The following is a 21,222-nucleotide window of genomic DNA, read 5'->3' as shown; positions in this document are numbered from 1 at the left end:
TCATGAACGATCGGGGGTAACGCAAAATGAACTGTACTCTTCTATAACTAAACTGTCGTATGTCCTCCATAACTAAGTCGTGAACCATTAACGTGTAACTCAATTGAGAGGAGAGCATCGAATTATCTAGAAGTATGTTAGATAGGTTCAGAGAGTCCTCGTTCCAAAGGCGCAAGTGCCAAGAAGGTGTACCTTGTCAGTCAATCATTATAAATAGAATAATGTTCCTAACAATTCGTTGTATTAACTTAGATCCATTGTAAAGTTGAATGATTTCTTCAAGTATTGTTTCAAGGCTGTAAGTCCACGAGTTTTAGAAACATTATAGTTTCAACAATATGAATAAAACGATACAAATCTAATTTATTCCTCTCTTTAACATTGCATACTTTATGTTAAATATTTCTTAGAAATAATTTAAAGCACATGGAGGACACATACAGCGAATTAAATTTAGTTAAAATCTGATTTAAATGGAAGAGCCACAGATTTTAATTTGAATTTGCCGGCAAAAGCGGCTCGATTGATCTGTAGTTCAGGCGGGTTACGAAAGATGGCGATCGAATCTCGATCGATAGCGGCCAAAGCGATGAATCGCGCAAAATGTTTAGGGTATTCCCCGTTGTCGTGGCGCTGTCTTCGACGATGACGTTTGTATCATTCCATCGATAACATGGCGTTCACTTTGTGGACACTTTTTGAAGCAACTTTGTTGTGTTTAAACGCCATTTGCATCTTAAACGAAGAAAGGTTTCTTGCTGGAGGTATGCCACTTTCTACTTATAAATTTCTCTATTACTTTTTAGCAGTTTATTTTGAATATATTATGATAAACAGAGTGACATTAAATTTGTTGGTTATGTTCTCAGTCGGTTGGGCATCGTGGCAAAATGTTCAGGGCTTCGGTGAACCCCCCACGGCAAAATCAAAACTGTTGCATTTGATCACGTCTATAAGGACAGTGGTTCGAGGTAATTGAGTAAATAATTTATTTGATATGTACTCTGTAAGTTCTGAGAATAACAACATATTGTTTGTTACAGTTCCGTTGATATTCTTTAACATTATAACGATAATCGTGAAACTGGTGCTTGGTTGAACAAAGAACAATTGAAGGTGTAAATAAAAAGGACAATTGTGCTGTGAGAAGCTTAAACATTCAGTGATGTACATAAGTGAAACAATTAAATTCCTTATTTTTTATGTTTGTATTAAAAACAAAGTGTTCCCTTTATCATAGCAGAAGCCACTTTACAAGAAGCATCTTTTATATTTTTGTACTGCAAACTTAAGCTGGTAATGATTTTAACGAACGAATAAGTTAGACATTTTTACGATTTTGAAATATTCACGCATTCGTTTAGGGAAAGCTTGCTTCCGATTTTTTCCAAGCATTTTTCCGAACAATCCGCCGATCCTGTTTCACCTCCTACAAAAAGCAGCCACGCCTACTTCCTTGCTACAATAATCAATTTCCGTTCAATTAATTACTGTCATGAAATCAAATTTATCATGATTTAAATTAAGTTGCATAAGTTTCAATATTTCCTTGATTTTCACAAACCGAGCACAGAGAAATCTTTACCCAAACGTAAGACTTCCGGTATAGGAGTTTCCTTTTCGTCAAAGTTTCGAACGCACTTTGTCTCGAGTCATTTAAATCGTAAATTGAATAACGCACTGTAAATTATCTTGAATGATGCCGAAGGTATAGTCTGACAAAACGTTTTAGCTTCGAACGATTTTCCCGCAACTTTCTCCCCTTTTCCGCTTTCTCGGGGTGGAAATGCGTACATCAATGGAGAAGTGTTACGCTAATTTTTACCGTGGCAAATCAATTCTCATTCATCGAGAGCAATTCTTTGCTTTTCATAATCTCTTATTTGTTTTTAATATAATTTTTATCATTCGAGTGTACATCGTTGTGCAATCATAGATACTTTAATCAAGATTTAGATAACAATATTTTCTACTCGAGAAAGTATTTTTTATTTTTGAATACATAGGCAATACGTGACGCACCTTGTGCGTTACCGGTTTTGATAATTCACGTTCTTCTAGGGAAGCAGAAAATACGAAACGACCGTCACCAAGAAAAGCCACAAAATGTCATAACGGTGCCCTGCAGTCTGCTGATCTCATTCATCGTAATATATCAGAGGCACGGAATCTCTTGTGCAATCCCCTGTTCGATTTACACAATTTCTGGGCACGATCTCTTAAAATTACAGGTTTATTTTTATTTTGTCTTTTAGCCGCCCGTTCGCCGGCTACGACCTGCATTCCTCGGACTCCTTCGCGTAGTACTCATCGGGTTACATAAGATTTTACCGAGAGTCCATCGTCCTCTCTTCTTTTCTCATTTTTCTCGCGAATGACCGACGCTGTCGCGATTTTTCGTCGGCTGCGAGTTACGTAACGCCTCGATCTATCGTGTCTGTTAAATAACTTCAGGCGCGTGTACGTTGTGCCAGATATCATTAGGCTCGTTAAAGATAGTAATTTGAGAGAAAGATATCCGTGAAATTTCCCTGTTACTTCTCTACGCGAAAATTCATGGAAGGGTACCGTGAAATTTACCGGTCGATTACACCATCACGGCGTAATTACTTTCTGGCGGAAGACATCGATATAATTGGTAGAGAGTAATTGTTAGACGGTCCCATAATTATGAAGAAGACGGACCAAGCGGTTCGTTAAAAACGCGTCCGACCACGTGAGGCAAGAGCAGACTCGGTTCCCGTCAAAAACGCTTGTGTTCGCGAGGAAAACGACGGGATCAGCGAAAGTAAAACAACGAAGGAGGACCATTGTGAACGAGCTCGTTTTACGAGCCGGTTGCTCGACAAATCCTCTCTTCCCATAATTGGTCGAGCGGATCACACACTGTGCGTCACTGTGCCCGCGTTTTTCTCTCCTTTCACACGCTGCGCGACTTCTTCGCCGCTGATTGGTCCCTCGATTGCCGCTTGGCTCGAAGAAAAAGTCGGTTATAAATTTTGGAAAGGGAGACCAGTCGACAAACGTCCCTTTGCCGGCCAACTTTCAGCGTGATTCAGTCGGTCCTCTTTTATAATATATTTACTTCAAAAAATTCTATCAATTAATAAAGACAGCTCTCCACGTTTATCACGAGAGATGAAATTTCCATTCGTTGATCATGGAACAATATTTGCCAAGTTTTGTCTGTACATACATGTTTTGAAAATGATAGCACAGTTCTATGTTTGATCATGTACTATCAGAAAATTTTGTCAAATATACTTCACACCGTATACTTGTCATTTTCGTTTGATAAGTTTAAGCTCCGACACCGATGACTAATCCGATAGTTAAACGAGTTCACTATAAATTATGAATTTTTGTATAAAATTTCTTTTGTTATCCTGTTAAATATTTGTGTCAAAACGAGAGATGGAATAAACCGAAGTATCCCGTTCAGCAGGATTTCGTGTTCCTTGAAACTGGAGCACGGATCCCATGTGCGTGGTTCGTTTTCCCTCTTTCGCACGGCTTCTGGCCTGGCAGGCAGGTTTATGGATTATGTACGGCTCTTACAAAATTCCACGGTGAGTCTCACAGTTCCTCTTCTTCTCTCCTTTCCCCTTTCTCGACCCCGCCATCCCTGTTGGCGAAGAGTCGCGCACTTTCCCCGCTGGACGTCGTACATACGTAAGTCTTTTAGAATGGTCGAATCGTTGATATTCCGATTTTCTCGGCTGTTCGAAGAAATAACGCTTTCTCGATTTCAATTATTCTACTCGAATGCAGAGTGACAATAGAGTCTGCCTACGACAACTGTTGCCCGCGAATCCAACGCAGTTGGTCGATTTTTATTCTCCTTTGCGCACAGCGAATCGTTTCGTTGCGGTTTTAAAATCGTAGGAACATCAGGAAACGCGGAAACGGAGGAAGAAGAAAGATGGTGGTTCAGTGGCGCATAACGTGGACGTTTTTTAATGTTTTCCGACATGTGGCACGGAACATCCTCTAAACGATTCATCTTTGTTTTCACGCAATGTCCACGATGGATTAAACTTTACTGTAAAACTGACCTACCTCTGTATTTTCTAGCCGTACTCGTGACGCAACTACAGTCCTAGAAACGCATGATTTATTGACGCGATCGAGTGAGTGATGTCTATACATTCCAAATTAAGTAGAAAACAGTATTGCTCAAATGAAATAAAGTTTCCAAAAATAGACTACTACGTGTAAGATTCTTAAAGAAGAGCGACTTTCGAATCGAACATCTTTTAAATTTAAAAGCGATTCTATCGAATTACCATCTTTTAATGCTTCCAGGAAAATGCTCGATACCTGTAAGCGAAGGTAAAGCTCGTTTTTATAGTCGGTCATTTAGCGTACATTTACTTCTTGCGCTATACGTGTTACAAATTAAATTGTGCAATCGCAGGCCGATTAAACGCGACGTCTAAGGCGCGGAGAAACATCCAGAATAATGATTTAATTTAGGTCTAGCATGGCCGCGATTTATTCTCTATCATGATGCGTCTTAATTGCGCCAACCTCGCATTGTGTTAGCTGATTACTTAATCCAGAAACTCATTACTCAATTTTTAATTACTCGCTGGAAACAGTAGTAGGCCCTTAATCGAAGTCACCCGAAGCGTAGCAGGATTCTCTTTCTTTCTGTACGTGCCGACTTCTATCAATTTCAAAGCGCATCGTTTACTGCGCGTAATCGGTTCGAGCGGGTTACGACACGATCCCATAAAGCGACGTTTAAACATTTTCCTAATAAAGAAGCGTCTCGTATCGCGTGCGCTAATAAAAATCGCGGCGTTTTACGTCCGCGCCAGACGGATTGCATAAACAACGAAATCTGCGCGTACACAAACCTATTTGACTCGTCGTATCGCTGCTCGTTATTCAACGACTAAACGTTTCCATTACTGGAGTTCAAATTTACGATCGAAACTTATCTGCGCTTCCGCCAACTCGGTCGACGCTTCCTAACCGAGCGATCTTGCAAATTTCGCGAATGCCTCGACGACGTATCGCACCCGAGAGCGTGTACGGACAGAAAAGAAACGCGTCCGAGCAGATTTCGTGTACCAGCGAGCAGCTGAAAACCACTTTCGAATCTCTGACCGGTGGTCCGCTTCGCGAGCATCCGTTGCTCGTGAGAATTTGCGTCATGTCCAGCTGGAGAAGCTCGTAGCCCTGGGGGATCCGCGCGCAGTGAAAGGAGAAAGGCGTCTGATGGTCGGAAAGAACAAAAAATTGCTCGTCTCTGAAGGAGGAAGTTGAAAAAACGAAGAACACTAGCGTTGGACAAGCACTCAGGGGGTCACGGCACTTTGAACCCTTGGATCGATCACGGAGACGACGTAACGGCAAGGTGAAAGATCGATTAGGAAAAGAGAAATTAAGGAGGAAGAAGAAAACGCTCGTATCTCGACGGTTTTGGGTCGAGGAACACGTTTTCCGAAGTTATATTGATCGTGCATCTGTGATTTCAACGGTGGCGACGTTTTTTTTTATTTTTTTCTACAAAAAAAGCCTTTATACAGGTATAAAAAAGTATGCGTGGTTAAGGAGTAGCGTTTAGAACATATAAAAAAATAGAGTGTATTCTTGTTGTGTACGTATGTGGTTCGCGTCAGCGCCCGCTTCGTTCGGCAATAGTTCTCTGTCCTGTTCGATGTCGGTTGTTTGGTTGCTCCTCTTGTTTGTTGGCCAGATCGATATTGTTCGTTTTTCGTGTACGCGTCAGTTCCTCCTCGTACGATCGAACGACGCAGCGGACGCTGTGGAAAGCGTGTGTTAATTGTATTTACAAGGCGCGTTCTCGCGCCGATCACGGCTTCGACTACGGCTTCGACTCCACGGCTTTCGTTCTCGGAGTCTTGTGAATAGTATCGTCGAATCTCTTTGAGATCCATCTTTTGCGCAGCTAGTTTCTTGGCTCTGTTTAATTATTATCACTTGTTGTGGATCCATCACGGATCCGACCGCGGCGACGAAATGATTTTGGTACGATAGAATGCGACACCTCGTCGACGCTCAGATCGTTAAGCTGACCCGATCGCTGTTGGGACGTTCTTCAAGTTCACTCCGGAGCCCTGACCCGTTGAAGCGACGACCTTTATTCTCCAACGAGACAGCGGCTGGGAGCTGGTTACCTCTGGTACGTACGCATCGTTGATTCCTTGGAGGATCGTGGCTCGTTGAAACGACGACGATTTGATTTCAACGAAACAGGAGCCTTGGAATCCTTATCCGATGTTTACCGCGCGTACATCCTTGATCTACTCTCTTGTGTCCTCGAGAATCTTGACTCGTCCTGATGACCTTCGTTGGAAAGGGACTTTTCTTCGAACGTTCGTTGCGAAGAATCTCGTTTAGGGGGTGTGGGGAAGTTTCGCGTCGATCCATCTTAACGATCTGCCTTTGGTACGACGACCTTCCGAGCGACTCGGAGGAGAATGTATGTCACTTGGAAGAACCAGATTTCAAAAGCTCGAAGCTAGTTCTTTGATCTCCTGTTATTCATCCCGGTTTCCCCGGGTCAAGCGCAATCACGATTTGTTCGTTAAAAATTTCAGCTCGAAAGATCATCGTTTTGGTCGACCGGTGTCCTCACTCGCTCTCTCTCTTTCTCTCCCTCTCTCGCTCTCCCATCATCCAATCCGTTGAAGTTCGATGACCGTTTAGAACGGCGCACCGTAGCTACTGCTGGGTCTGCTCGGTGCCCCGTAGGATGAACTTGGTGCCCCGTAGGATGAACTTGGGTAGCCACCAGGCCCCTGGCTCACTTGGTTGAACTGTGCGACTTGGATGGCTTGCCTGATTCCTTCGAGATCGATGCCTACCACGCGGGTCTGGTAACTCGGTACACCATAGCTGGAGCTTGGTACACCGTATTGGCTGGATGGGGCACCGTAGCTCGAACTAGGGGCGTAACCACCACCTCCGAATCCACCGGTCTGTTGGGCCTGAAGTTCTTCCTTCAGCAGGATCTGACGGATTTGTTCGAGAAGAGCTCCGTCGACGGAGGCACCCTCGCTAGTTTGGTAACCAGTGGACACGGCGGTGTATCCACCTCCACCTCCACCTCCTGAGTAACCACCACCACCTCCTCCGCCGAAGGAATAACTGCTGCCTCCTCCGCTTGGCCTGGCGTAGTTGTATCCGGAAGAAATTGGTGCATCGGCCAGGGCGGACCCTGCCAGGCCGACTATCAAACACTGAAATTTCAATAAAACATTCAGTTCGGTTAGTTTCTCGTCGACTCGAATAAAATTATTAGCGGATACGATCAAAAGCGGACGATTCCTGATAGAAAGTATTGCCCGAAGGGATCGATTCGGATAAGCTGACCCAATGAACAGGAAAAAAAGAAGATTCGAAATGGTCACGACCATCGATGCGTGGTCGAAACTAAAGAGAAGTCACGATCGGCGGGGAAAGTGACCGTGCTGGTTGTGGTCAACGCGAAACCTCGAATTACTCGATGGAACTAAATAATTGAATAAACGGATGACGGTAATCCCAATAGTAGGATAAAAAATTGATAGAGACACGTGTTGAACGAAATCGAGGACACCGGTCACTTGGAACATCCCGTAGATCTCACTTCGAAAATGGCTACACTTGTTCACGTATCGATCTCTCTCTCTTTCGATCAAAGCAATTTTTAAGAGAAAACAGCGTGCTTACCACGAGCAGAGGATTCATGTCGGCTTCTGCGATGCCGCTGAGTTCTGTGACTCTGTGCAAGGTAGACCAGGGTCCTTTATACCCCACGAGAAGCAGGGGGATACTTGAGGCCCCCACGAAGAAGAGACGGGGACCTCTCGAGTGAGAGTAATTCAGCTGTGAGACGATTCTCCTTCTCCTCCTCTTTCTCCTCCTCTCTTCTATCCTTTCAATTGTGTTCGCGTCTTCGTTCCTCCGTCGTACGTTACATCAGTTTCATCCTCGTCTTCGACGATCCTCGACCTTCTGCCCTGACGATTACCCGAATTTGGCCGATGAGCAGTTGTGAAACGTCCCTCTCGAGCAGCAGGTAGGCCAACGGATATCAAGCTGCGTCCTAGACCTAGACTTCTGTATGCTCGATCGCTCTTCGTGCCTGCAGCTATTTCACGATTTCACGAGTCGAATTTTTTGGTCGATTTCGATCTTGTTCCAAGTTTTCTTCTGTCAACGTGACGCAACGGACGTAAAAGGTTCGACAAATTTAGAAGACTTTACCGGTTTACCTTGATGCGTTTGTTTGTATAGCAGGAAACGATTAGAAGTTTCGTCGATCGAATAGAAAATATGCAAATTTCTTGCGAAAAGTTTGTTCGCGTAGAAGCACCGCGTCCTAGACGACACGAGGTTCTGTCGTAAGTCGCAATTACGCTTTGCGAGTCGCAACTTTGTCTCGATATCTATCGACTTGTACGTTGCTTATCAAGTACTCCTCCGAATCTTGTTAAAATTTCTATCATTAACATTCTGCTCGCGAGTCCTTGCGAGGCACGTAGAACCGTATACCTAACATTACAAGTAAACCACGAGAAGGATCCTCTTTTTTATTTCAAGCGACGTTCCAAGCAATCAACCTACTTCGTCATGCACTTATCGTACCATGAATTAAGATGAACACAAAGAGGCAGCTGGTTTTTGGCTGGTTTTTACGGGATAAAATTTCTCCTGTTCACGAATTCATCTTGATAAGATTATTTGCACGTTTTGATCGAATAATCAATTTCCGTATGATGTTCTTCATCCTGGTCAGTTTTTACAACGCAGAAAGTAGGAATACTTTCAAGATCTATATCCTAACTTATTAATAATTAGCTACTAGCAAAAAGGAGAGCATAACAAAGTTCAATCAGTCTGGAAGAAATAAAGTACAATGTTTACGAAACAAGACAATCAAATACCAAGCTGGAAGAGCAAAGTTATAATGGCTATAATAATAAAGTTGCAGCACTGCTACAATTATTTTAAAATCAGTGAAGCCAAAGTTTTGAGAAGGTACATAATCTTCTCTATCTTAATACAATTTAATCCCAGTTTACAGTAAATTGCAGAGTATCGGTATTACAGCATTGTAAGTTTCGTTGCAGTTAAAATTTTACGGAAGAGAAGAGAGAATGTCAACTACTGAAATAGGAGCGAATGTTTGATTATATGTTTTGCACAATTGAATTCCAGCGATCTAATCGGGCCAAGTTATCAAACACCTGTTCATTAACAGAAGTAACATCGAAGTTTTAGTGCGCGCTTCTTTGTACCCATTTTACGTAACGCGTCGTTAAGCAACTGCCTTTATAAATAAAAACCGTTAATTAACTAGCGCGAAAAATGTCGTTGAACCACCCGGTAGAGTTGATCCCTGCTCTTCAGAGGGTAGAGAGTATCAGGAAGAAAAGTCGTTGTATCATCCTTGCGGGAGAGCTTCCTTACAGTCTCCAAGCGTAATCGTTAGTGATGGCTTCGAGTAGTTCGCAAGTAAGTTCAGTTGATAAGTTGACGATAAGTACTTAAAAAAAAGTGGAATGGTATCAAAGGTAATCCAAGGTCTCTGAGTAGGTATTTCAAGAAATAAGAGCAGTACTTTCAAATTAAATACTGATGGAATAAAAATGAAACTTGTATAGACTTATGAAACCATCTTGTAGCAACTTGTATGAGACCTTCCTATTAAAAGTCATGAACATCTACGTATAAAAAAGGAAACGAAGAGAAGCTTAGGTATTGCAATTGATTGAGATTAATAACTACTGAGTTTGATGCCATCGCTATGAACCATCTTCGACGTTAGCAGTGTTCATCCTGCTCATACATACGTACAAGCACAAAAAAGTAGAAGAGATATCGGACGCTGTCCATCCCGGTCCATCGAACGATGACGGCAGCACGAAACGAGAGGGAAAACGCTTTCTTCCATCTAGAATTTAATTAGCCGTCTGGTGAACTCTCGACCCACTTCTCGATACGCTCCGATCTACTGTTCCTGTCATCCTCGGACTCCTATCCTTTCTTCTGTTCGCCCCGTTTCCGGTCGGATTCCCGCGTTCTCCGCTCGCGTGTCAACGTCGGTCAGTCGTCGCTGCGAAGCATTTTCTTGCGTTCACATCGAGCACGAGTACCGTGGTGTCGTTTGTTTGTTGCTGGAAAAGCGGAAAGGCTTCTGGTTCTGATTATCGATGAAGGAAACAGGAAATCGTACGTTTTGTGTTACCTATACTGTCTTCACGATCGATATCTTATGTTTCTAGATAATTAGAAGTCGTTCGTTTGTGTAAAAGTTACAGTGTTATGAAATGTCTGAGTTATTACCATTGGCGTAACTAGATAAATAGTTAGGGTTTGGTCCCTTCTGAAGGAAATATAAGGCGTGGTGATTTAACATACGGTTCTACGACGCGTTGCTGTTTAATGCGTGGTTATACAACGCGTGGCGATACAACGCGTAGCAATGTTAACGTAGCAATAGAGATCTAATGCGTGGTGATAGAATACGCGATGATAGAGTGTGGAGCTCTAATATGTGATTGCACTAACAATCAGTAATCCAACACGAGGCAATCTAATATATGGTAATCGAACACATGGTAACGTAACGCATGGATGTAAGACCAGGCCTTCTCATAAACCCTAATTACGCCAATGGTTAAACTTTATTAAAGGAAATCCGGGGTTGTATTTTATTTAGAAAGATAACTGGCTATTTTTTGTTAAGGTCTATTCTTCCTAGACTCATCTCGAGTGAAAGTGAAATTTTTTACTTCACTTTCGATCAAATATTCCGAGATGTTTCTTGTGCGTTATTTTGTTCTGACGAAACCATGTACGTTTGGAATATTGAAATATCGATGTCGAGGGATCAGACGTTATACCTTTCGAACGATTAATGATAATGGCAGGGTTCCGTAACGTATGGCGCATCGTGCCACCGTTTGTCGTCCAACAATTTATCTCTGTACTTATATTGAAACGAATCGAATGAGAGAAAGCAAATGCGAAGGTGGAGCGAGGTTGATACATCTTGCTTCTCGTCTTAACATTACTCTTTAAATCGAGGTAAAACATTTTAGACGATCACTGGTTCAAGTTGTTGTATTGTATGTAAGTCTTGCGAAGGAAAAACATTCGTGGCTGATGTTTCCATTACTCTTTTATGGGTTGTAATTTTGCCAATGCTTAAAGTAAAGATTTCGTAATTCTGTAACTTATGATCTCTTTTATTACAGCCGTGTAAGTTTCATCTCCGTTTACATTTACGTCAGTACAACATTGCGTGATATTGAATAATCTAATACTTAAAAATAAAAAATTAAACTCAACAAGATTACATACAACCATGTGGGAGAAGTAATTATAACGAAAGTTTGGAAGAGGTCGTAAAAAAGTCACATTATGAACACCATGTGTATGTTAATGTCTGTCTAGCGCAATAAAACCTGTCAACCGATAGTTAATATACCATAAAAACTTCTAAAAGTTTCCTGCAAGATATTTTTCCTCGTTAGTCGATTATATTGAAATTCCTATCGCCAGATCGTCGGGGGATGTTCGGTGAAAAATTTTGATTTCCTCAATAACAGGCGCGATTGATCGAGGCCTCTCGATCCCGATGACTCGCGTAATATTCCTGGGCCCTGAAGGCACCTCTCGATGTGTAAGTACTCGCTCGTATCCGAGTTTCTCGGATACTAATGTTGCAGGGTCGTAAGGAAAGAAGGGGATCCATGGGCCTGGGGCTTGACTTTCGCTCGGCCGCTAGAGCTTCTCTCGAATGGTCTTCTTCCTCTTCGATGTTGTTTAGTTCGTGCCGTTTTTTGCTGCATCTCGACCACTCGCTTCGATTTCAACCGATTTAGCTAACCACGGGAAACGTTCTTTATCTGAAAAAGGACTCTTATCTTTTATGTATTTTATGTACTTTAGTCAGCTTCGCCATCTAACTTTCATCTCGGGCACAGAATGCCGGCTCTCGAGTAATTAAACATTTCTGCACAGTTGTTTTTATTAGCAATTATGAATCCTACGTAAAGTAAATATAGCTCGATTACGTTTCAAACTTTCGCGATGCTTTTCTGCTACCCGTATTCAAAATTCTGATTGCCCATGGAAAAAAAGAAAGTATCCGCTGTTTGACTATCCATTTATCGACGCTAAAAATTGGTAAACTTTTTCAATTATGTAATTCCAACCTTTTTATGGCCACGTTACGTACAAGAATGCTGTCGACATACATTTTCATGAGATCGAACTCTCGGAATCATTTTGCTCCCAATCGCCTCGGCGTGGCGCGTAACAGAGACCATCCTGCGAGATGTACTCCGAATCCGATAAAAACTAACGCCGTAATGAAATTGCATGTGATCCCATGAGGTGAAAGGCTGGAGTTCGAAGTGAAAGGTGAAGGGAGAAATATTTTCGTAAGGTGGTCGAGAAAAAATCGGGTACATCACGACGGAAGCAGCATCTCTAATTCCATTCAAGGAGAGAGTTCGATGATCGTCGATCACCGAATCATTAGAGTTGATTAAGCAGTTCGCGTCTCCGGTCGAAGTCATTAAGCCATGTAAACAATAGCGTGTAACACGAGTGTCCACCTAAGACATTAACATACTCATGAGAATGTTGGAGCGACGTAAATGTTTGCCATACACCATGCAATAGTATTCCTCTTCGTGAGCTATGGAACTGCAGTAGGCGTTTCTGTAGACGTTTCACAAATTTACTGCGATTGCCTATCAAATTCATGAACACATTTCTAAATGTCTGAAAGATTTATACGAATCCTCAGGAATCTTTCATTTGCATGACTGGATACAAGAGAGCCACGTGCGATACGTGATCGATTGCTTTTGGTTTTGCATCAAAATTTATACGAATCGTCTTCCTGGAGAATTTTATGATAATCACGAGAAACATACGTGGTAAGCGAGCAGAGTATACTCGTTAGTGATGTGCAAGTAACTGAAGCAGGTAGTACGATTACGCAAAATTGCTTACGGGAAACGGAGCAAGCCTGCGTTTAGTTGTTGCACAAGAGAGGATGCTTCCCTTCCCGTCGACAGCTAAACACCATCGCACTTGCTATATAAATCGTGTGATTTGACGTTAAGTCCTCTAGAGACTACCGGATAATCTCATTGAAAGTTTATAAACTTTAATAGTTGTATCGGTTAATAGAGAGAGGTACTTTCTTGGGGTTGCTGAAGTTCCTTTGATATCTTAACGCTCTATTAGTAAATTTCTCAAATTTCAGGATTAAAAATTTGTCCCCAGAAAGTGATTTTCACGATGATTGATGGCCAGAGGAGTTAATTACTTTCTTCAAACTAGACTTTTTATGATAATTGAGTGCTAACGGTAGAAAGAACATTTGGTCTAAACAACGTAAAAATATGTAGGTTTATGCCTTCGAAATGTATGCCGTTGGCCTTCCACTTCTGCAAGAGGGACAAGCAGCGTTTCGTCTTTATTATTTTGATAACCATCACACGATGTAATAGCCGCGATACGTCAGCAAGAAACTCTCATTAACGTTGCTGCGAATTTTCAACCGCGTTCTGCTCTCGCAACAATGCCACCCTGCTTGTATGTACCAATTTCTCCGTGATGAGATCACTTTTGCACCTTTGTCGCGTCTCACCATCTCTGATTAATAAGAAATCTGATTCGTTCGGTATCTGACGCTTTCATCATCGATTTTCGCCGACGCGAAGGAGGAAGTCGTAAGATATTTTTGCGGAACAATGTGACAAGAGTATACCTAATTACTATAACTACGATAATCTATTTTTCTATTTTTCTAAATTTTATTCTGTTCTCCTAATTATAAGTAAAAATTTTTCCCTTGTGAATTTGTCAAATTTTAGTCACTGAACCATTGTTTGTAGTTAAGTCTGTAATTAACGTGGCCACTGCTCGAGGCTTGAGAAAATAAATTAATTTTTTGCGGTACCGCTATATTCGGTCTTGAAGACCGGTAAAATATCCAGACGTCCTAGAAGAGCGTCACGAGCATCTTCCCATGTACGTAATTATCACTGTGGTATGTGAAAACTGGAGAAACGCTTCCGGTTGGTTTATACCGGACGAAGACGGGTCGGAATGGAACACTGTTTATTTTTTTGAACACCCTTCACACTATGTTTTAGTAACGTTCATACAATATCGTCAGAGTTCCTTCCTCCTTTTTCCGTCCTTTCTTTCATTTAATCATCAACCGGACAAGTTACAATAATTATACGATTTCGCTTTCTTCATCGTAGACCCAGCACGTTTTGTTGGTAAATGAAATCAGATGCTCGCACGTTACGTAAGCCTGCGCGCAATTGATGTCATTGTAGTCGAAGAAATTAAGAAGAAATTTAGAGAATGTCCACGTACAAGCGTTGAATTTCTCATTGCGAAAACTGGTAGTCCTCTATACTCGGTGATTGAACGGTTAGTCAACGTAACCATTGGCGTAACTAGGATTTTTATTCGAAGTGCACTATGGTTGCGCCAATGAACGTAACACGAACGAGCTATTTATTTTATAAAGCTGAAATTGTTAGTTACTCCGCAAAACAGTACCATTTTTCACTATGATTCTTGAAGACTTTCTATCTGTTATTATGAAAACTGGTAGTCAATAAATGAAAAGTTATTGGACAACATAATATTAATCAGCAATATATTCTGCCATAACGTTATTATCTGTCCGCTAAGTCACTTTCCATTTCATAATGAGACCTTACTCATTGTCGGTAATTAAACGACTAACCCTTAGGAAATGGACATTCTAGGTCATTTCGACCCATAATCAAAATGTCATTAACTACGAGGTTGAATCGTGTAGAAATTTGAAGAGACACTTTCAGAAATTCAGCAGGTAAGATTGTAAATTTCACTCGAGGAGAAATAAGAATAAAGTATGCAGGAATTTTATCCGACTACCCTTGACATTTCAGCGCAGATATTAGAACAGCGCGAAATTCGTTTTAACGCTCTTTCGCGAATTTAATCAATCTATTATAGTGCCGACGACGAGTCGGAGGTGTTAAGCACAGTACGATACCGTCTATTTTACGAGAGTTTTGTCGTCCCGCTCCTTTCGCTTCTTTCTAATCAGCTTGGCACCGTTTTAATCTCTCCGCTTTCCTTTCCGCCACAAAACACTTATTTTGCACGGCGAGTAACGTCCGTTAAATCGTTTCCTCTGCCATCTTTTCGCCCACGATCCTACCGGTGTAATTTTCACCGAGATCGCTCATTTTTAACGTAAAACCTCTTACGCAACTGGACGATCATTACCAAACTTCTCGGTAAGCAATTTCTAATTAATGAGCTAGGAGTAAGAATGAGTAGGCTGGAAACGGTACGATTGTTTTCGAGCGGCATTAACGAAGAGGAAATGCGACCCGGCGATCTCGAATAATTACGAAAAAATGATTCACCTGAACCGATGTAATTTCTTGGATGACTTCGCTTCGTTCTCCATCGAATCGCTTTCTTCGAAGAAGCAACGCTAAGCGACCTTTGCAGAGGTCGCTTAAACTACGGTCGAGTTTCACCGGCACGCTCATCCAGGCACCGTTACTCGGGCTCGTTTATTCCAAGATCGATTCGCGCACTTCCTTCTTCCTGTAAAGAACGATAGATGCTCTGAGAACACAGCCTCGACCCTGGAGTTCCGTGCGAACTATCGAAAATTGTCTGGTTCACGGAAACGGATTCGCAGAATCCGTTAGTTAATCAATCCGAGATAATTGGGATATCCAGGAAGGGGAAAGGACGACTGTAACTGCTCGAGTCTCCAATAGCTCTACCGTTAATGCTAAATCTTCTAGTTTGACTCGGTGAGCTTAGGAACATTTGTCATCATCCTAGATTAATTACTTTGCTGATTTTGGCAGATAGAAAGCTGGAAGTTTAACAGTCAGAAACTTTACCGAAGATTTAAACATTACCTGGGTAATCACGTGCCGAGTACGTGCTGGTCATGGAAAATTTTACTTCAAAAATTTAAAAAGACGTAGGAGGAAACCTAAAGCAATTTTCTAATATTTCCCTGAGAACATAATAGTCAAATTGAGTGTAGGAGTTTAATAGACCACGCTTAATTTTCATGCTTAATTCCCACCATAACCCATTAAGGCAATAATTGGAAAATAAATAAATGGGTTGTTTTGAACGAATTTATACGTAAACAGAGTTCACAAGGTGTTCGTGGAAGGACATCTCGTTTGTGAACGAGTACGTGTTCCATTCAGTGTTAACGTCCAACAAAATGCTTGTTAATATTCATTAACCGCGTACCGTTGTTGAGCAGCGATGCAGCGCGAAATGCGACGTGTGCAGACTGGGTTTATTACGTCTAACGTAAACGCGTTATGTGCATGATTTATCGCTTGGTAATTACTTCCGGTTAGTTTTCACGGTTACGCGACTGCAAGATATCAGAGGCGATTTTTCATGGTTGTTGCTATCGTCGGTTATCTGACTCGTTTATTTGTCTACACCGTGCAAAATAACAGGTAGATAAAGAATATCATGTAATACGCGATAAATTTTTAATTATATTTCTCAATTAAGTTGATAATCGTGTTTGAGCTAGTAACTTCGTAAAAGAGCTGAAGCGATAGATTTAAAGATATTTATTCTTCTGCTTCCAAGGTATTATTTCCCTTTTCATTGATCCTCCACAATTATCGCTGCCCATCAGAAGCAGGGGTTACATAAATTCACAGTACTACCGCATGTTTCATTCTGTAACGATAGATTCATTAAACCGGTCATTGTAGATTCCTATAATCCCCGAACTCGTTCGATCACAGGAATCAAACGTTAATTTCCTTGTGAACGTCTACGAGGTTCGAAGAAATTCAAGCATCCGAACGTAGACAAGGCGCAGGCCAGCAAAGGATCGATAATTAGCGATGATTACACAGCTAGATCGTCGGTGATCGATCGCATCGGAACACGATGCACCGTAGGTCGATCTTTGATAGCAAGCAACACCGCCCATAAGAGAAGAGCCAAGCAACAACGATCCGGGTCGCTCTCACGCGTTTGTCTCAGTTGTTCACTTCCGCTAGTGAAAGGTGCATGCACACTCACCTCGGTGTTCTACGGTAAAATGCGCTTACGTGCACCTACGTGCATCCCCGTGTACTCATCTGACTTGCCAAGTACACCTACTCTGTCAGTAATTGGCGATGTTTGCCTAGAAAGGCGGCCGTACATCGACGCATCACTCTGATTGAAATCCTAACGGGTGTTTTCTAAGAAACGATCGGATTTCTCCTCAGATGTTACGAAACGATTGAAAAATCGATTTTCCTCTAACTTTCCTTGCCTTTAGTATCCTCGAATATCTTTCCAATCAACCGATGATTGATTCCCTTAATAATTTTTAACCCCGAGGTGGCTCGGATCGATCTAGCAGTTCATGCAGCAATAAAGTTCATGAAAATTACAAATATGTGGATCCATGTGTCTAGATATCTACCTCGATAATTAAATATATCTATGTATCTGGGAATTTAAGGGTCATCTACCTCGATAATTAAATATATCTATGTATCTGGGAATTTAAGGGTCAAGATTTGAAGATCCAGGGACCTGGGTGCTTAAGTACGTAAAAATCTGAGTATCTTAAAATCGGATCTGGCTATGGAGCTATGTAGGGATCTAGGGACTTAAGTACCCAAGTATCTACAGCTCTATGGAGCTAATTGCACAGGAATACAGTGATCTAAGAATCCAGAATACTGAGGATCTAGGGGAAGACGTAATCATCTAAGAATGCAGAAATATATGGATGTAACATACACACACATGTTTCGATTTTGTAACATTTTCGCATTACATTCAGCGTTAACATTCAGAAAGAGCATCACTGTCGGAATTGCTGAGATTTTATCGCTAGAAATCTATGGATCCATTTGCGTAATCGTTTACACGATCGGTTATGGGATTTTCTAGAAGTAAATCTTCTATCGGTTCGATCACGATCGATTTCAACGGAGAAAAAGAGAAACGCGGAAAGGCGAATCGATAGTTAAAGAAAGCTTTTCACGGTTGCTTCGTGAATTTTCTTATCGCGTGAGAAGCGTGCAAACTGGACTGGCATATCAAATTTTGATGATAGCCTGTACATGACATTTGGACGAATCCACGTTATGTAACAACGATTTTGATGGTTAATGGCCTCGATTTGTCATTTCGATGACATTTCGTGTAAAAACTAATCGGATTGGGTAAATCTCCTTGACTCGAAGACATTCGGAGCAATTATTTCGTTCGACTTGCACGTGTTACGGTCATTTTGGAACAGTTTCTGACTGCCTACGTGACTTGATCCATAGAATAATTGCGTTGTGATACTCTTATTGCTTATCCACCCTATCGAAATAACGAGATAGCGCTAACTTTTTTCGTACAGAATAAATTTAATCAATGTACACAAATATTAGCTTTTATGTTCATTTCATATCGCCTTGGTCATTGAATTATAGAGAATGAAAGGGGTTAATGATGTATCGCCTCATTAAAATTTCTGTCATCTTTATCGATTAATCTCCAACGACGTTTGCGACCATTAGTCAGGTGTCGATCGTTTGATTCTGTCTTGAATAAAAATGATTTTTGAAACTGTCGATATCTCGGTCCTTTCTCCGCGTAGAAAATGAAATCGGGAAGAAATTCTCGCATTCCTGTCACGGCTAGTTTTGTAATTCTAATAGTTGGAATTTCTAAACCATTTTTGTTTCGACCCGATCCGATGTGCCAAGTGGAGCGACGCATTTAAGATCATCGTGATTTCTTGCATCATTATTGGCCTAATTCCAAACAATTTGTATTCATATTTCAGAAATATCCTCGCGCTGCTTAGGCAACATTGTTCATTGGTATAATATAACGACTACTAAGAGGTATTTATAATTCATTCAAGAGTTATTTGAATCGAGTTGTCCGCTTTATATTTACAACGTTCTAATAATACTGCATGCATTGGCTTCGCTAATTATGTAATAAGCTGGCCGAAATAAAAGTTGCAATAATCTTCAGTTTGTTTTCCTTGCTTTGATACTCGATTATATTTAATTACGCGCCGAACATTGCGCAACTAACATATCAAATTTGCCACAAAATTTCTGGAAACTGTATGTATCTTATCTGATCACATTGTCTTCCAAGAATCCTCCGATAAAAATATTCCAGCGCGTAACGATTGCTCGTACCACTCGACACGATTAACCGCAACGGAGTGTTTACTTGGCGAACGTTATCAAGCATCTATTTGCAATTAAAAAACGAGGAAATAATTTAATTATGTACCAACGATTAAAACAAACAAAATAACAAAACTCGGATTAACAGGGTAATGTATTTCGTTCATATATACACTGAAGTACATAAAAAAGTAGATACAATTGTATAAAAAGAAATACCTTATCAACTATTTATCACCGAACCGCCTATTAAATTACACAAATACACATTCGCGTAACCTTTAAACTCGCTCATTATAATCCAACCGCAGTCATCATGACATTTCATTGTTTTCCAATTCATGCATCAGCTCAGTCATCGGTTAATCAGCAATATCATCAGTCAATATAATATACAATCATACAAAGTTACATATTCATAATAAAACCATCACCCAAATTTCGATAATCCCCAGATTGACGCAACGGCGATCCTCATCCTCTCGTGCACTTCGAATTGCTCCCACGTTCACCTTCATTTCAGACATTTTCCAATGTTCGGAAGGGGCTTGTTCTTGCACTTCTTTAGCCAGCCATCCCACGCCTTGAATCCTTCCGTCTGCTGGATCTTGAGGGCGCAGCTGATGTCGTCTTGGATGTCGTCATTGGCGAAGTCCTCGCAGCGTTTGTTGCAGACACCCCCGGTGTGTCCTCTGGAGCACCACTTCATGCTGCTGATCTGGAAGACTCCGAAATTGTAACTGGACGCTGTCTTCGGGCCGGTAACCAAGCTGGTGTTCAAACCGCTCTCGCTTTGCATCAAGCAGACCCAGTTGCTGATCAAACTTCTGGGGATTTTTGCCCTCTGCAGTTCCTCTACTGCCTGACACTCGGTCAGGATCTTCGCCTCCAGTTGTATGATCGCCAACGCGACCAACAACGACAGTAGTACGAAGGATATTGTTTTTCCGCTCATTTGTGTGCGGATCCGAATGAACCGATACGGTTAAATAGTCTTCCGACACTAGCCGGTTTTGTTAGAACGCAGCTGCGACGAGGATCCACGCTTGAATATGAATACAATTTGCCTCACCGGTTGTGCCGTCTGTCGCACCGTTCACGAACGATATGCGACAACCTTGAGCTTGGTGCGATAAATTGTAATTTCCTAAACGCTGCGCCGCCGCCTGACCGGATAAGTCGCCTGACGTTTCGTGACTCTTCTTTGTTCCATTCGATAGTTTCCCACGGATTCTACTTACTGTTGCGTTTCTTCCTTCTTGACGGCGCTTTATATACATGGCATCTTCGTTATAGATATCCTTTTTTCTTGACACGATACGCCCTCGACTTTCCTTATGATACGCTGACTTGAAGAGTTGACATTTTTCTGTCTTTTTAACCTTCCGTTCTTGGAGAATCCCACTTTGCTCCGTCGGCTAACGTTATTCGTTGTTTACCGACGTATTGAAAATTACTATCTGTGGCGCGCTAATTACGATCATTCGGAGTACCGTAGCTCTATTTATCGCTTTAGACCATTAAAAGACGCAGCGACACAACATTTTGGTATGCCGTCTCTGATCACGAATTCTTGTTTCTTAAGATATGAATATTTATAGCATTATAGATGAAGACTCACTTTTTTAGTGAGTTAAAATAATTCGGCGAAAAAGTGGGCTTTCACAATGTTTACAAATATCCCCGAAATAAAGTGTATGATAATAGATGATCCATAAAATTTTTTGTACAAAATAAATGGAATATCTCTTATATCCGTGATAAAAAGGTTAACATTTTCTCGAGTTTATCTTTTTTTTGTTACTCTAGTAATCTTCAACGCGATATCTACCGAGGTACGTCTAAGTAAATTGTATTTAATTAATGTTAGTGATACGTCCAGTCCGATACGCGTGTTTTATTTTCGATACGATCGATAATAACGCGCTAATGCGTCGCGTCGGAAACCGAGAAATCTATAGTATGTTTTTCTTCAGCATAAACAATGTGCGTACCAAGAATATGTAATTTTCTTCCA

At 41.3% G+C, this 21,222-nt stretch overlaps 3 protein-coding genes across 3 annotated transcripts; 1 reads left to right on the top strand and 2 right to left on the bottom strand.

Moving 5' to 3' along the window:
* The first annotated feature begins 418 nt into the window (after nt 1–418).
* On the top strand, nt 419–1,203 carry LOC100881465 (immediate early response 3-interacting protein 1). The gene is made up of 3 exons (XM_003704155.3): nt 419–764; nt 870–971; nt 1,044–1,203. Exons 1-3 carry the CDS (start codon nt 674–676, stop codon nt 1,097–1,099), a joined length of 249 nt encoding a protein of 82 aa, XP_003704203.1. The 5' UTR covers nt 419–673; the 3' UTR covers nt 1,100–1,203.
* Nucleotides 1,204–5,480: 4,277 nt separating this feature from the next.
* Nucleotides 5,481–8,110, bottom strand: LOC100881574 (uncharacterized). The gene is made up of 2 exons (XM_076532648.1): nt 7,687–8,110; nt 5,481–7,214 (listed from the first exon to the last, which is right to left on the bottom strand). Exons 1-2 carry the CDS (start codon nt 7,702–7,704, stop codon nt 6,678–6,680), a joined length of 555 nt encoding a protein of 184 aa, XP_076388763.1. The 5' UTR covers nt 7,705–8,110; the 3' UTR covers nt 5,481–6,677.
* An 11,231-nt stretch (nt 8,111–19,341) lies between these two features.
* LOC100881681 (lysozyme c-1-like) lies at nt 19,342–20,655 on the bottom strand. The gene has a single exon (XM_003704157.3). It carries the CDS (start codon nt 20,158–20,160, stop codon nt 19,720–19,722), a length of 441 nt encoding a protein of 146 aa, XP_003704205.1. The 5' UTR covers nt 20,161–20,655; the 3' UTR covers nt 19,342–19,719.
* Between the last annotated feature and the right edge of the window lie 567 nt (nt 20,656–21,222).

Source organism: Megachile rotundata, chromosome 6 (genome assembly GCF_050947335.1).
Source record: "Megachile rotundata isolate GNS110a chromosome 6, iyMegRotu1, whole genome shotgun sequence".
NCBI classification, from domain to species: Eukaryota; Metazoa; Arthropoda; class Insecta; order Hymenoptera; family Megachilidae; genus Megachile; species Megachile rotundata.
The sequence above is the reverse complement of the archived record's forward strand: the minus strand, read 5'-3'. Positions and strand labels throughout refer to the sequence as shown.